The sequence below is a fragment of the Apis florea genome, unplaced genomic scaffold, assembly GCF_048593485.1.
Source record: "Apis florea isolate Af1SG1 unplaced genomic scaffold, ASM4859348v1 contig_3158_pilon, whole genome shotgun sequence".
Lineage (NCBI taxonomy): Eukaryota > Metazoa > Arthropoda > Insecta > Hymenoptera > Apidae > Apis > Apis florea.
Window position 1 is genome coordinate 5,600,912 of NW_028256713.1, and position 13,956 is coordinate 5,614,867.

Here is a 13,956-nt window from a genome sequence, read left to right on the forward strand (position 1 = left end):
TGTCCTTCTTTCTTTCTTTTATTTATATCTTACGAACTATGATTAGAATAATGATATAGTTCAATTAGATAAAACATGATTGTACATACACACAGTTCGTAGGATACATTTTTGAAACTCGATCGAAAAATAAAATCATGCAATCAATTAAAATTTTAAATAATGAAAAAAAAAAATGTTAAAAAAAATAGCGCTTTTTTTCTAGGAGATCTCTATCTTCTAAGATGTCGATTTATATTTAGGAACTAGACTCAATTCGTGATCCAAACTACGTTATCAAAAATTTTGATCGTGCTCGATCACATCTTTTGCAGAAGACGCTGTATCAGCTTAGTTGGAAAGACCACTAGAAAAAAGCTCTCGTAATAAATCGGTAAAAAAAAATTAATCACATTGTTCAAAATGGTAGATGATATAATAACACGTTAAAAGGGATAAAAGACAAAGTCCTCGTACGTTCAAACCATTTTTTCTCGGTTAGAAAGTTCCTTCTTCACACCAGATAGGGAAATCTATCTATACACTTTATCGCACTTTATACAATGGATTCGTAATATCGAATAGTATTTTAAAATTTACAATAGGTATACAGAGAGGATATAAAAAGGCGGAGTAACAAAGTAGAATCATCTTCTTTAGATTGTTGAGCACGTATCGGTCGAAATATACGAGGACTTCCTCTTCGAACTATCCTCGTATTTTTAAAGTGTTTAAATGTATACAGCTAATGCCGGGGCTCGAAAAACGACCGGCAGCGTGCGAATCGTCAAAGTTTCTCTGGTGCCGTAGATCTGAAGGTGGATGTAGTCTGTGACGAAATTGGAGGGCCAACACTCGTTGATCGTTCCAACGGATAGATCACTTTACTCGGAGTTGGTTGAGATATTGCACGCTTCGCCAGCCTAAAAGAGCTAACGTATATTGTAATTAGTAAAAGATAAATCAAAATATTCCATATTAATTTGACGTTGCCTGGTATTAATTAAGGTATTTATTTGATACATTGATCAAAACATTTGAGAAATTTTTTAAGAATTGAAAGAATATTCATGATTATATTTGTATTTTCCTTGTTCACAATTATTTTGATCAATGTAATTTTTTCAATACCTCTCAAAATGTTAAAAAGAGATAAAAACATCTTGAAATAGTTAGAAACAGAATAAGCGTTAAACAAATTCAGTTCGCTATTAATTGTAGGATTCATGAATCATGCCTAAAGAACCAAAACATTGGTTATTTTCTTAAAATTATAAGAGGTATTTACAAACACATTAGATTACATTTTAAACGTTAACGTTTCAATTAAAATTTCATAATATGATATATCTATTAACATTCTTCTTTCACTGACTCTAATTATATTATTGTATTTTCTTATATTACTATTTCCTTCTTAAATATTATTATTAAACATTACTATTTATATAATTATGCGATTTTGCTATCGTCTAAGAGACTAAAACTAAGATATATACATATGTCATAGTGTTATAGTGAAGAATCTCTTGAACCGTAGCATAATTATAAAAGACATACTGCACCGATTAATTAAAATCGCCGACGTAGAAGCAGATGAAGACATGGATTAGCAGCATAGTAGAGCTAGCGGTGTATTTTGATATTTATACTGAAAAGCGTGATATAAATGTAATAGTTCCATGAATAAAAAGCATTGTGAGTGATGGAATGACGATGAGGACGAACAGCTATCCCGTCTGCAATAACAGCGATGCAGATAGTGGATTAAATCTTTCATTCTTTGAATGAATAAAGAAATGTGTCCAAATTATATATACATATTCTTCTATTGTGGACACAATAATTTCAATTTTAAAAATTTAATGTAATTTAAATTATTACAGTTTATAAGTGATATAATTGAATAATGTTCCACAATAGTAGCTATTTTAATATAAAAATGACAGAAAAAAAGATTATGAAGTAAAAACAGTCAATCCAATTTAATCTTCTAAGAGGAGTTTAATTAGCAGTATTAAAACCGACTGGCTCCAAACATATAAAAAATGGTTTGAATCGTTACAGGTTCTTGCATATCCGCTCCATTTGTTAGGGTTAAATACACAGCTAAAAAATGACAATTGAATATATCGTGTCATAAAGCATATTTAAAGAATATTTGAAAACACGTGACTTTCTTATTCGGTAATACACCGTATGTCCGTGAGTTGTGGTATTTTTTAAAACAGCATTCACATATATAATCGTGCATCGTGTCAGAGCTTTTATTCTATCACATATTCAATCGTGCTGTTCATTTCTTGTACAAGCAAGATTTGAGCCTGATCAATCAGCAAATGGAAACGCACGAAAAGTTTTAAGAATTTAGCTTAAAAAATATAAATTATTATTAAATATAATATATTAAAAGTAAATGACAGAAATGTTATGTTATGTTATTATAACTTCTTAATAGTTGAACATATAGTTAAACTTTAAAACAACTATATTAAAGTTAAATAATGTGTAAGAAATCCACAAAATAAAAAATTGTTTTTAAGTAGAAGATATTTAACTTTAATAACAATTCAAATTAATAATAATTAAATATAAATTTTTGCAAACAATTTGTTTAATAAAATTTAATATCATAGTTCGTACCATTTGTGATAGATCTAGCTTAATTTTCATTATAACACAAACATTCACCTAACAGATTTCAAGCGGAAAGGGGCTCTAGTTTACCTTGGTCGCTAAAGTGAGATCAGACCATTTTCAGGAAGTAACGAAAAAACTTTTAATTCTGTGTACATCTAGACACTCATAGTTGATTAACCACAAATTCTGGACATGTGTATGGTTGATAGATAAAACATTAAGTTTGAGCGTAGAATGGTGGCGGCTCTTGTCGAGAGCACGAAATATCGATTACGCCGCGTAACATATCTTCATAACAGGTACCTGTAATTAAGAAACTGATAAGCTTTAGACACCGTTCAAATCTTTTAATTAGCAGCTAAAACAGAAATCTATGTATAGTAAGTGTTACAGGGATATCTCTCACTCCATTAGAAAAGAGAGAGAATTTTAATTGCTCCAACTGATACCAAGTATCCTTATAAAAATTAAAATAAAATACATCAAAGAAAATTTTTTCTTTATAGATGATTTAACATAAGAAGAAAAAGAAAATGAAAATGAAAAATGATAGATATCAATGAATAGATATTATAAATAAGATATGCTAAAAACTTTGTAAACTAGAAAGATGTATAATTTTTGTGCTGAAACTGAGAATAAATATTCCATGATATTATAAATATTCCGATAGAATATTCCGTGATGATTCCTATATACAAACATATGATATAGACTAATGAAATTCTAATATAATTAATAAATAGCAAATAAAATTAAAATTTTTAAAACGATCAGTCTATATCATATATTAAGATTATGCTGTGTCAAATCTATTAAAATTATTCAGTTTATGTACCTTGTTTTCGTAGTTATGATTGTTTTACAGAGAAATCTCTCGATATAAAGTGGATTTTAGTTAACACTGATGAATGTGAGTTCAAATACGAAGATTGCACGCGTCATTGATCGTCTCTGAAACAACTACCTTTGCTTAAAATTTCATACTGATCACAGTATGCATTCTATAAAAATACAGCATTATCTATGTACAGACAATAGAATTTTTATTTCTTCGAAATGCCTTACGCCCATTCTGCTTATCTTCTTTCTAGAGGACAATATATATTGTATATGCACATTTCCACCATTCTGCAGTAACCAAAACATCTGAACGTTGAGGATAGCAAGGATTGAAAGAATTATTACCTTAAAAATTCCCACATCATAGCGAAGTGTAAACAATCGAACACAATATACACAAATTAATTAAAATAATCCATCATAGAATAAATAGCTCACCTTCTTCGTCGTAGAGAAGCGTTTTGTCCGGGTAAACCGAATTGACCTCTTGGAATCACCATACGCGCATTACCCTGAGCAGGTCTCGAGCCTCCGTGCGCCTGTAGCATACTTAAATGAGCAGCATAACCATCGTGAAGAATAGTTGCCAAAGCATGGTATTTTTTTGACACTTTCCCAATGATGAAAATTTGATTTGGTTTAAGGTTAATTGCAGTGTAAACACTAATATCTTTACTGCTGCCATATGCGTGATGAATTATTACACCATGTTCCTGAAAAAAACCTATTGTTCGAATATCGTTGTAAACAGGAAATTAAATAAATTATACATAGTTTCAAATAACTGTTCACCTGTACAAGTTTATTTAAATACGCAGCTTTATGACCCAATGGATCTGTTGAAAGACCATCTGCAAAAGATACAAGGCCATGAGGAAAGTTGTGCTGAGACAGCCAGGAAACAACTTTCTGTTGTTGCATATCAGGTCTTGCAGTAATATATATAATTAAGTATCCCAATTCTTGCCAATGCCTAATTTGATAATAATCAAAATAATTATGAATTCAAAAACTAGATATAAAATAAATTATCTGCATAATAGTTTATACCTGACAATATCAACAGCTCCAGCTCTAACTTTCGGATCTTTTCCACTTACAGACATACTCGCAGTAAATGAGCCATCTATACTAAATACCACGCATTCCGTTTTTGGTGGAATCACAGTCAAGAAGAAGTCTACGAATGTATGATCACCTCTACGAATGGTATGAAAATCAAATATTATATAATATTTATTAATTAATAAAATATAATATATTTTTTTAATTATAGGAAATATTACCTAACAATCATTTTAACTGGATAAAGACCATATCCTAATGCTTTATCATCAGGTATTTTATATGTTATTCTACCATTCTTATCAGTTATTTCAGTTGATAAATATGTCCATTCTCCTGCAGGAGCATCCTTCATAATATGAATATCTACTTTTTCGCCTATAAAAAAATATAATATCCATTATAATTGTTTATGTCAAAAACTTGTATACATATATAACATATATAATATTTGATATACCGGTTAAAGCAATAACGTCAATTGGACTATACATAAATCTAGCAATCAGCACTTGAGGTGCTCCTTCTCTAACAATTACATCATTTGCTCTATGATTGGCAGCAACATTCTAAAACAGAAATTCACAAATCAAAGACTCATATCATAATTTCTTTATTTTGTTACCTTACCTTAAGTTTAACAGAAGTACGTTTCTTATTCCACTTTTCTCTAGGTTGACCTGGACGGAAACAAGTTAATTCTTTCTCCTCATTTGCAAGTAATGGTAAGTCAAATCTGCCTAATTGTCGTAAAATAAATGCAATAACGTCAAATGATTCCCAATAACTGGCGTGAAAAAGATGAGGTAAAGCATTTGTAGGGAAATTTGCTAAACCCTCAGGACAATAGAGAGCATAATCTAATCTCTTTGTACCCCACCATTTTTGTGTTACTAGGAGAAATTATTTAAAATAAGAATATAATACTAATTTTAATATTGTTATATTACTTCATTTTTTACTTACAATTTGATATTACTTGTAAAGGGACATTTTCAACTACACCAGACATCGTACTGTGAATCGATATATCGGACAATCGTCTTAAGTGGGACATTGACATATTTGGAATGTTTAATCCATCCGTAAATAATTGTGGATTCGTTTGAATAGCTTCCACTGAAAATAATTTATAATAAATATATATATATATATATATATATATATTTTATAAAATATATTTAAATTTTGAATGAATAATACGTACACAAATGATAAGGCTGTCCATTTCCTAATGGATATTTTTGATATTGAGCTACATTCACGGGCGGAAGAAGAGAAAATCTTGCAGAAATAAGTGGTTCTAATCTAGCAGCTACAGGATCAGTAGGATGAAACAAGTTATATAATTGATTCACCAATGGTCTTTTTATATTAGTCGATTTATCCGCAGAGATTTTTCTATATGCTAATACTAGAGCAAGTGGACTACCAAACATGAAAAATTCTCCTACATCAAAATCCAATTTAGAATGCGTACCCTCACTAAAAAAAGAAACATTAATTATTATCATACTTTCATAATATATATAATTAATATAAATAGATTTATAATTCTTCACCATGTACTAGAAGATTTCCTTCTAGGAGAAGGTGCAGTCAAATGTTTGCCATCTTCAGTGTTCATACTATTCTCAATGCCCTGATTATCCAAAATATTGTTTTCGCTATTATGTCTAGAATGAACAGATCTACACAAAGCGTCATATGTTAAAATCGCTCCTACTGAATCTCCAATAAAGCAAATTTGTCCCGTAAAACCACGACCTTCTTCGCTTTTGATAAAATCATGATAAACTTGATTCGCTCCTGCTATAACTCGTGAGACGGCATCCTGATATTCAGAAGTAGAACTAGCAAGCAGAGGTATAGCGCCGATTGGAATAGTATCGTGTGTTATTTGAGGAGCATCCATAGAGGAAGGTGAAACATCAAAACTATAAGGACTTAAACTGAAATTTATCGAATTTTTATAGATTAAAATTTTACAAAGATATAGAGATAAAGATAATAAAAATAGATAGATAAAAAATATCTCTGATCTAATCATTTTAGTTTTACCTCGATAAAATACCAAGACCTTCAGTGCAAATGGATGGACAGGAAACGAACTTAATAGCAACATGTCCAACCATACTGGAATAGCGTTGTCTCATCACAGATTCGAAAGCTCCTTTGAAAGTTGTGATATCTGATTTTTTCGCCGTTAAATCAACATTAGCATCTGAAATATATTTTTATAAATAAATTAATTAAATTATAATTAATCTGAATAATTAGTTCTAAAAGGTATTTACCTAGTACACTTCCTGCATGCATTACAATAAGAAGGACAGTAGTTTTGCATGGTTGATGGGTTGGAGAATGTTGAGGTGAAGCTGGATATGAGGCATCAATGCTGGCTGAAGTAGAAATTTGCAATCTTTTACTGCTACGTTCACTAGCCATTCGTTGTAGATATGAAGGTGAAAATATCGTATCGTCTAAAAATATGTATTGAAATATAATTATCAATTGTAGAAACCAAAAAAAATATAAATGTTTAGAATGCTAATCATTATTTACCTTCTTTGTTTGCCATAGTGGACGAAGTGAACGTATTGTCATCCTCTTCTGCTAGAAGATCCAAAGAACTCCATTTAGCTAATGAAGAGTTATGTCCAAAGTTCTCTGTATAATCAGAAATTTTAACATTGCTTATGCATCGTGCCTTCTCAAATATTTATGACTCATTTTAAGACAGAAATGGAGTAATAGGAATTTTTCTTTTTCTTTAATTTTTTGGATATTATAAGGTAGAAAATAATAATAAAAATATATTAAAAATATGAAGTTAATAATATTTATTTTATTTAATACAATTATTTCATATATATTAATATTCCTTGTTAATATTTTAGATAATTTTTTTACAATAAAAAAGCAGTTGCTTTGTAATCTACATAGCCATGCTGTTTCATGCTGTTATAAATCTTTTCTTGAGAATTTTGCATGCTTGATATTCTATATGAAAATTTATATATGATTAAATTATTTGCAATGTGATTAATTAAATTTTCTTGTAAATATAAATATTCGTAAGCAATAAATTCAACTTGTTTTAGTATAAAGACATCACTGCAATTATGCAATGTTTCTACATTTATAAGGTTTATTAAAATTTGTATTAACATTGATTTTTTATTTTTTAATTATTTTCTAATAAACATGTTAAAATGTTTATAGTTTTAAGAATTCTCCACTATCTACGTGTCCTACCTTCGCATATAATAGGTATAATGAACCCAGCTGCAATGTGGAATGCGACATAAAAAACAGAGAGGGTACACATATAAAAAAAACAGAAAATGTCATTACCAATCATGCAGTATATTCTACTTTGCAAAAGTATGAGAATTTCTAACAGACACATTTCTATTTATTTTTAACAAATTTTGAATTTGTTTATTTATATTTAATCTATATTAATAAAAAAAAACAATATCTAAAAAATCCGCTAAAGCATTTGTTTTATGATTTGATTATATTAGCCACTGTTATTATGCATAAAAATTTTTAGAGAGATTATTTACATGCTATATAAAAAGAATTCGAGTTTTACCTTGACAATCAAAAAACTCATCTTCACTATCAGATTCGGATTCTCTCACGATACTTTCCATGCGCCAATTTGCTATTTGCATATCAAAACTTTTATTCGAGCATGGCGAATTCATTGCCGCTTTGTTCTTCTTCCATGACTTCTTTGCATCTGCTTTTTCCTCAGGAAGATTTCTAAAATAAATTTAATTCCATTAAATACATATATTATAAATGAAATTAAGAAAATTTTCGCGAATAAATAAACTACCTAGTTCTTGATTTTACTTCTATTTTTACCTAAGCTCGGGTACTTCAGTCGGCGAATCTTCAGGACTAACTTCACCCTCCGAACTAATAGCTGTATTTGTCATTGGTATATCAGATGATTTTCTAGTACTTGTGGGACTTTGGAAATCTTCATTTTTCTCGATGCTTCCAAGTGTGGCAGCTAATGTCATGGCAACATCTGATTCTTGAGGAGTCATCGTCGTATTAGAAACAGACTTCTCTTGATTGTCGTTCGGGGATTCTTCACCACCCTCTGCGTTGGCCATCCTTTTTTGCAATGCCAATTGCGTTTGTCGTTCAATTTCTCGAATATTTTCCATGGTCAAACCATTCCATTCATCTTGCCAAGCCCAAGCTTGTCTATGAGCTCTAACCATGGTTTTTCGTAAAGCTGAAATCATTCAATTGTTATAATATATAGAACTAATTAAGTTAGATGTTAAGAAACAAGCAAATATAACCATCTGCAATACTGACCTATATCGTGTATAAACTTTTCTAATTTGGTTTGTACACCCCAATAACGGAACTCTACGCGGCATAATTTGTATGCACACATTAACGATTTTCCGGATGATGTCGGTTGTTGCTTTCCCTAAATGGTAATTAGGGTATTATTTTAATGCATTAATATCAATTATTTTAATATAATAAATAGAAATACAAAATTAATAAAAATAGATAAAAAAAATTGATTTATACTTTTACATCAGCCCAGTATTCTTCTAGCCATGATTCCGTAAGAGGTCCTCGATTAGTTTTCTGAGATACATACAATTTAGGATCCTCCTCTTTTACATAGTCACCTGTATATTGATCCTTTACAATGTCAATTACATCTAAAATACAATTATGAAACAAATTATGTCAATGAATTCGTTATTATTATATTATAAGTAACAGAAAACGATAAGTCATAAAACTTCAATTACACACCTACAATTCTATTTCTCAAATCACTACCACTGAGCTTGAAGACATTTTCTTGATAACCATTGTCAGGAAAATAATACGTTTCTATTTCAATAGAAAACTTTTCAACAAAAGGACAAGTATAACGAGTTTTTGTGTAAGGATAAGCATTCCATGCTTCTTCCTTGGCGATTAACGCAGATCTAGGTAACAAACTCTTGAACCATTCTGGAAGATGACTGCCCACATGATAAATTTTATGAGTATATTGTCCATTTCCTCCTGGACCATTACTATAAGGTTCATTTACTATTATTTCTACACCGCTGCCTGCTCCTTGACTTTCTTCTCTAGATTTTTTCTACGAGAAACAGATTAAAAAATTTTAATAAAACAATAATCATTTATTTAGAATTATTCACATTATCAAAAAAAATCCTAATTACCGCTATCATGTAAAGCTGAGCAATTCTATATTCTTCTACAGTGAGAGGCAGCGGTATTCGATATTCTTTTATCAACATTTTGCCGCTGTTACTTATTCTCTAGCCACTCTAGTAGATATGAATCGTCTCAAGGTTATTTCTTCTCTTTTATCATTCATGATATCATCGACGTAAATCTTAAAAAAAAAAGGGAACAAAAGAAACATTAAACATTGTATTGAATTCTATTTTAACATCATTCTATTTTTCGATATTGCAAAAAGACTTTTATCGTAATCAAGATTTCCCTTGAGAATGTCAATCAATATTCCTCGATACACTTTTCTCGTAGATCTGATTAACTTTATCATTGTAACAGTTCAGTTATCATCTATATTTTTGTACAACTAACTTGTACGTTTTTTTATTTATTGTTTCTATCTATCAATTTCCTAATTAAAAAGCGAACAATATGAACAAATGCATAACTTTATTTGCATGTCTAATACATTAGAAATAGAAGCCTTCACAAACATCAAGATTGGTTATTTTTTCTACCTATAATTGAAGCACATCAAATGCTGAATCGTGTTGTACATCACGTTTCCAAGCAAATCTACTCTGGGTCAGACAGAGATTAATAATAATCAATGAATTTCATAATTATCCTCGATAATATCGATATTCTGATTTTATTCTTTAAAATAGTTTCATTATTTCTAAAAAAAAATATAATTAATGTGTTTTATTCAGAAAAATGAAATCTTTGTAGAAATCGAAACTATGAAAGAGCAATAAACAAAATGTTGCGTAAGACACTTATTTTATATTCAGCTACACCACCTTAGTCAAATGTATTATAAACTAAGGCTCTTAACGGGAAGTTACATAAATGATTTTTTAAAAATTATGTTGATAAAAGAACTTATTTATCCAAGTTTATATTTCATACAATTCATAATTATACAATTATTTAAATAATAGAATTATAATGAATTATTAATAAAAGATTAAATATAATAAATCTAAAGTGAAATTTCTTATTTAAAAAAAGCATATTTTACAGCGACAATCTCTGTAAAACTGTAAGCAATCAAATAAAATATAATAATAGAATTATATGCAAATACATATTTATATCTAATTTTATAATTAATATAGAATAATTCGTTTAACGTTTCGAAATATTTACAATTGATACCTGTACGCTGTTTGAAAATGATTTCATTCTCGATAGTTCATGTAGTGCCCGAACTTGTAGTCGCGATTGGACCGTAACCTGTCAGATTCGACCAATCATTTTTAACGAACTCAGCTGACCGTTAGATCTCTAACGGTTGACAACAGTCATATCTTCTACATCGCGAGGTAATACATTTCAAGAATCATTTAAACATATATACGATGCTACATTGATATACTTACAGGTAAAAGATTTCCTTAACCTTGAACATCGTAGCAATAGAGCAAATTCGTAAGTGAAATAAAATAATATTGTTCATCTTGCTCTCTTTTATTCGTGTATCGTATTTTTCGCGCCACATTTTACGGATGAAAAGATAAATTGCGAAAAGTCGTGATAATATTTTCGTAATACAGTTAAATTATCGACGAAAGATCGATAATCAACTGAGATAATAACGCTATTAATAATTAAACTAACATACTAATATATATTTCGAATGATATTATTAAACAGTAAAATTCTTCTAAATAGAATGTATTTGCATTTTTCTTATATACATGTTCATTGTGAATTCATATTGGACAATTCACTATTACGAAATTTAAATTTTAAATGAAACTGATCCAAAAAACTTCAAAAGCATGATACATGTGTATTTCTATAAATAGTAGCTTGTTTAAATAGTGAAAGTAAAAGCACTTGTTTCTTTTAATAGGTAAGAAAAAAAACTTGATTTTGATATCAAATAAAGTAAAGAAATATTAAATAATAGTATATTCATTTTAGCAAAATCAACTAGTACATACACTGGAAAAAACAAAGCAATCGAAGATTTATCCAAGGATTGTGGAGAATAAACGCAAGGTAAAAATATCACGATGTTACATGAGCAACGCGCGGCCACTGACTGACAGAGAGGAGGTTCCGATTGGCGGGCCCATTGACACGCGCGACTTCTCAAACCCGCGAAATCGAACTGAACCAATCAGAGTGCCTCCTACCGCCTCCGCGACCCAGTGATCCGGACGCAGTGCTGTAAAATAAAGGTGCATACCATTCGTTCTTTTTTTTTAATTTTAAAAAAATTCTCAATACTTTATCTTAAAAATTATCTAAGTAACTTATAAATTGATATTTTATCTATACATAAATATATTCAAAAATCATTATATAATAATTAATAATAGAAATTTAATAATAATAAAAAAATCTTTTTCTTTATATAGAACATAAAAGGAAATGAAATTATATCAAGATACAATTTCAGAATAAATAAACAAGAAAATGAAATAAAACATTTAACATTCGATTCAATGAAAGAAATATTTCAAATAATAAGCATTATATATAATATATAATAGTCAGTTTAAAATACAGATTTCTCGCACGGATTTTCCGTCACTGAAAGTACAGCCACCGTTAGCCGCCTCCACCACCAGCCTCTAACCTATTGATCGACCCCCAAATGAACAAGAAAACGCAAGACCAGATGCGCCATAACATCAGTAAGCTCCCATGAAAACGAGACTGATACGTTCATCAACAGTTGCATGTGTTTCGATAGAGATTGAATCATTGGGTAATATGTAGACCCCTGCTGGTATTTGCCTAAAAACAAGATATATACAACGCAATGTCCACAGGAAGAGTGTGTGTCGAGATGAAAATCTTATTTTTTTTTTCTATAAATAGTTAAAGTCCAAAAGTATTCCCATTCACAAAAAAGATGAATGAAACAGAGTTGTTTACTTTCCAGTGATATCTCTTTCATATAACGAAAATTATTTTTTTATAGAATAAAGAAAAATAAATCATTAAGAAACAAATAGAAAAAATTATTGATAGTCGATAGTAGGATTGAATTATTATTAATAGTAGGAAGGAAAAATTAAAAATAACTAATCAATTCATGTTTCTTAGAGATTATTGATAATAATTAGATATAATAATATTAAAAAAGAAATTACAAATAATTGCAGTTTATATCATAGATATGATATAAATAAATACATTTTAACAATAGAAAGGAAAAATAATAAACAAAAAAGAAAATAAAATATAAATAACGAAATTGAAAAGATTTAAATGAAACAATATATAGAGATGCCAAATATAATGATAAACTGATATAATGATCATTTATATTAATATAAAAAAATAAGATATATTAAGATATAATACATATAACTGATTAAACATAACATACATATATTTATATTTAAATTTATGAAGGAATGTTCTACTCGTTGAGTGTTTCTGTGCATAATAAAGAAAACTGACCTTTGACATTAGTTATTCGATAAAACGTTTTTTCAATATTTCTTACTGCAAACAATATTATTAAGTGAATGTATATAATCAATGAATTCGGTTTATTTACAAAAGATAAAAGGGAAAGAATAAAATTCGTCTATCAAGAAATAGAGATTACAGAAGGTTAGTGACGTTCTCTACTTGTGAGTTGGCACAAAAGCGAAACGGATCACTTGATGGACGGTAAAAATTATTCCTCTTTTGTGCAACGAACGATATGTAAGAGACATTTTATGAATAGACAAGCACGATTTAATTCTTCCGAAAGCTTAAAATGCCTAAAAAAAAAAATCTGCTCGAATTGATATCCATTGTAATCTTTGAAATATTTTAACAATCAAATTCTCTAAGGAAAAAAAGATGCTCTTTAACCTTTTTTGAAAAGGGTCTTAATCTTTTATTAATTATGAAAAATTAGAATATAATTTTTTAAATTAGAATATTTTTATTATGAATATATGCGATTAAGTAATAATAGTTTCATTGGAAAATGAAATCAAAGTTGGTTTGATATATCTTTGATAACACGACTTCTAATTTTTTCCATTCCGTCGATTCATTTTAATTCATTAATTTATTTTTTATTCGTTAATTAAAAAAAATATTTTTATTTTTTATTTGAAAAATTTGAAACATTTTTTAGAAAATGTGTTTTTTAGAAAATTTCATAATTTTTTAAAGATATTTCCTTTGAAATTTATATTTTGTTTTAAACAAAAATAT

At 28.9% G+C, this 13,956-nt stretch overlaps 1 protein-coding gene and 2 long non-coding RNA genes across 13 annotated transcripts in view; 2 read left to right on the forward strand and 1 right to left on the reverse strand.

The window, feature by feature from the left end:
- The window catches only part of rdgB (retinal degeneration B), a 23,672-nt gene continuing 9,716 nt past the window's right edge, over positions 1-13,956 (reverse strand). The window contains exons 1-22 of one of the 11 annotated variants that reach the window (XR_015292383.1): positions 11,727-11,855; positions 9,756-9,931; positions 9,334-9,670; positions 9,100-9,236; positions 8,875-8,992; positions 8,407-8,788; positions 8,129-8,301; positions 7,786-7,815; positions 7,093-7,197; positions 6,825-7,010; positions 6,589-6,751; positions 6,090-6,479; positions 5,735-6,012; positions 5,494-5,646; positions 5,158-5,420; positions 4,988-5,096; positions 4,749-4,905; positions 4,513-4,662; positions 4,255-4,435; positions 3,901-4,175; positions 2,707-2,922; positions 397-911 (exon numbers count right to left, since the gene is read on the reverse strand). Coding sequence is in view for 9 of the 11 variants with exons in the window: in XM_086909401.1 (XP_086765527.1) it covers positions 767-911; positions 3,901-4,175; positions 4,255-4,435; positions 4,513-4,662; positions 4,749-4,905; positions 4,988-5,096; positions 5,158-5,420; positions 5,494-5,646; positions 5,735-6,012; positions 6,090-6,479; positions 6,589-6,751; positions 6,825-7,010; positions 7,093-7,197; positions 7,786-7,815; positions 8,129-8,301; positions 8,407-8,788; positions 8,875-8,992; positions 9,100-9,236; positions 9,334-9,670; positions 9,756-9,833 (3,810 nt within the window). In the remaining 2 variants the exon portion in view is untranslated. Of the gene's footprint in view, positions 912-2,706; positions 2,923-3,457; positions 3,574-3,644; positions 3,808-3,900; positions 4,176-4,254; positions 4,436-4,512; positions 4,663-4,748; positions 4,906-4,987; positions 5,097-5,157; positions 5,421-5,493; positions 5,647-5,734; positions 6,013-6,089; positions 6,480-6,588; positions 6,752-6,824; positions 7,011-7,092; positions 7,198-7,785; positions 7,816-8,128; positions 8,302-8,406; positions 8,789-8,874; positions 8,993-9,099; positions 9,237-9,333; positions 9,671-9,755; positions 9,932-11,159; positions 11,299-11,726; positions 11,856-13,956 lie in introns of those variants that run through there. The other 10 variants (XR_015292384.1, XM_086909405.1, XM_012493506.3 and 7 more) reach the window with 10 other exon arrangements.
- Positions 11,068-13,211, forward strand: LOC147657456 (uncharacterized). Its single transcript, XR_015292396.1, has 3 exons — positions 11,068-11,161; positions 11,707-11,966; positions 12,147-13,211. It is a non-coding gene; the product is annotated as an uncharacterized LOC147657456 (long non-coding RNA).
- Positions 13,329-13,956, forward strand: part of LOC105736890 (uncharacterized) — a 1,930-nt gene continuing 1,302 nt past the window's right edge. Inside the window, exon 1 of the long non-coding RNA XR_015292394.1 lies at positions 13,329-13,452. This is a non-coding gene — a long non-coding RNA (uncharacterized LOC105736890). The remainder of the gene's footprint in view (positions 13,453-13,956) is intronic.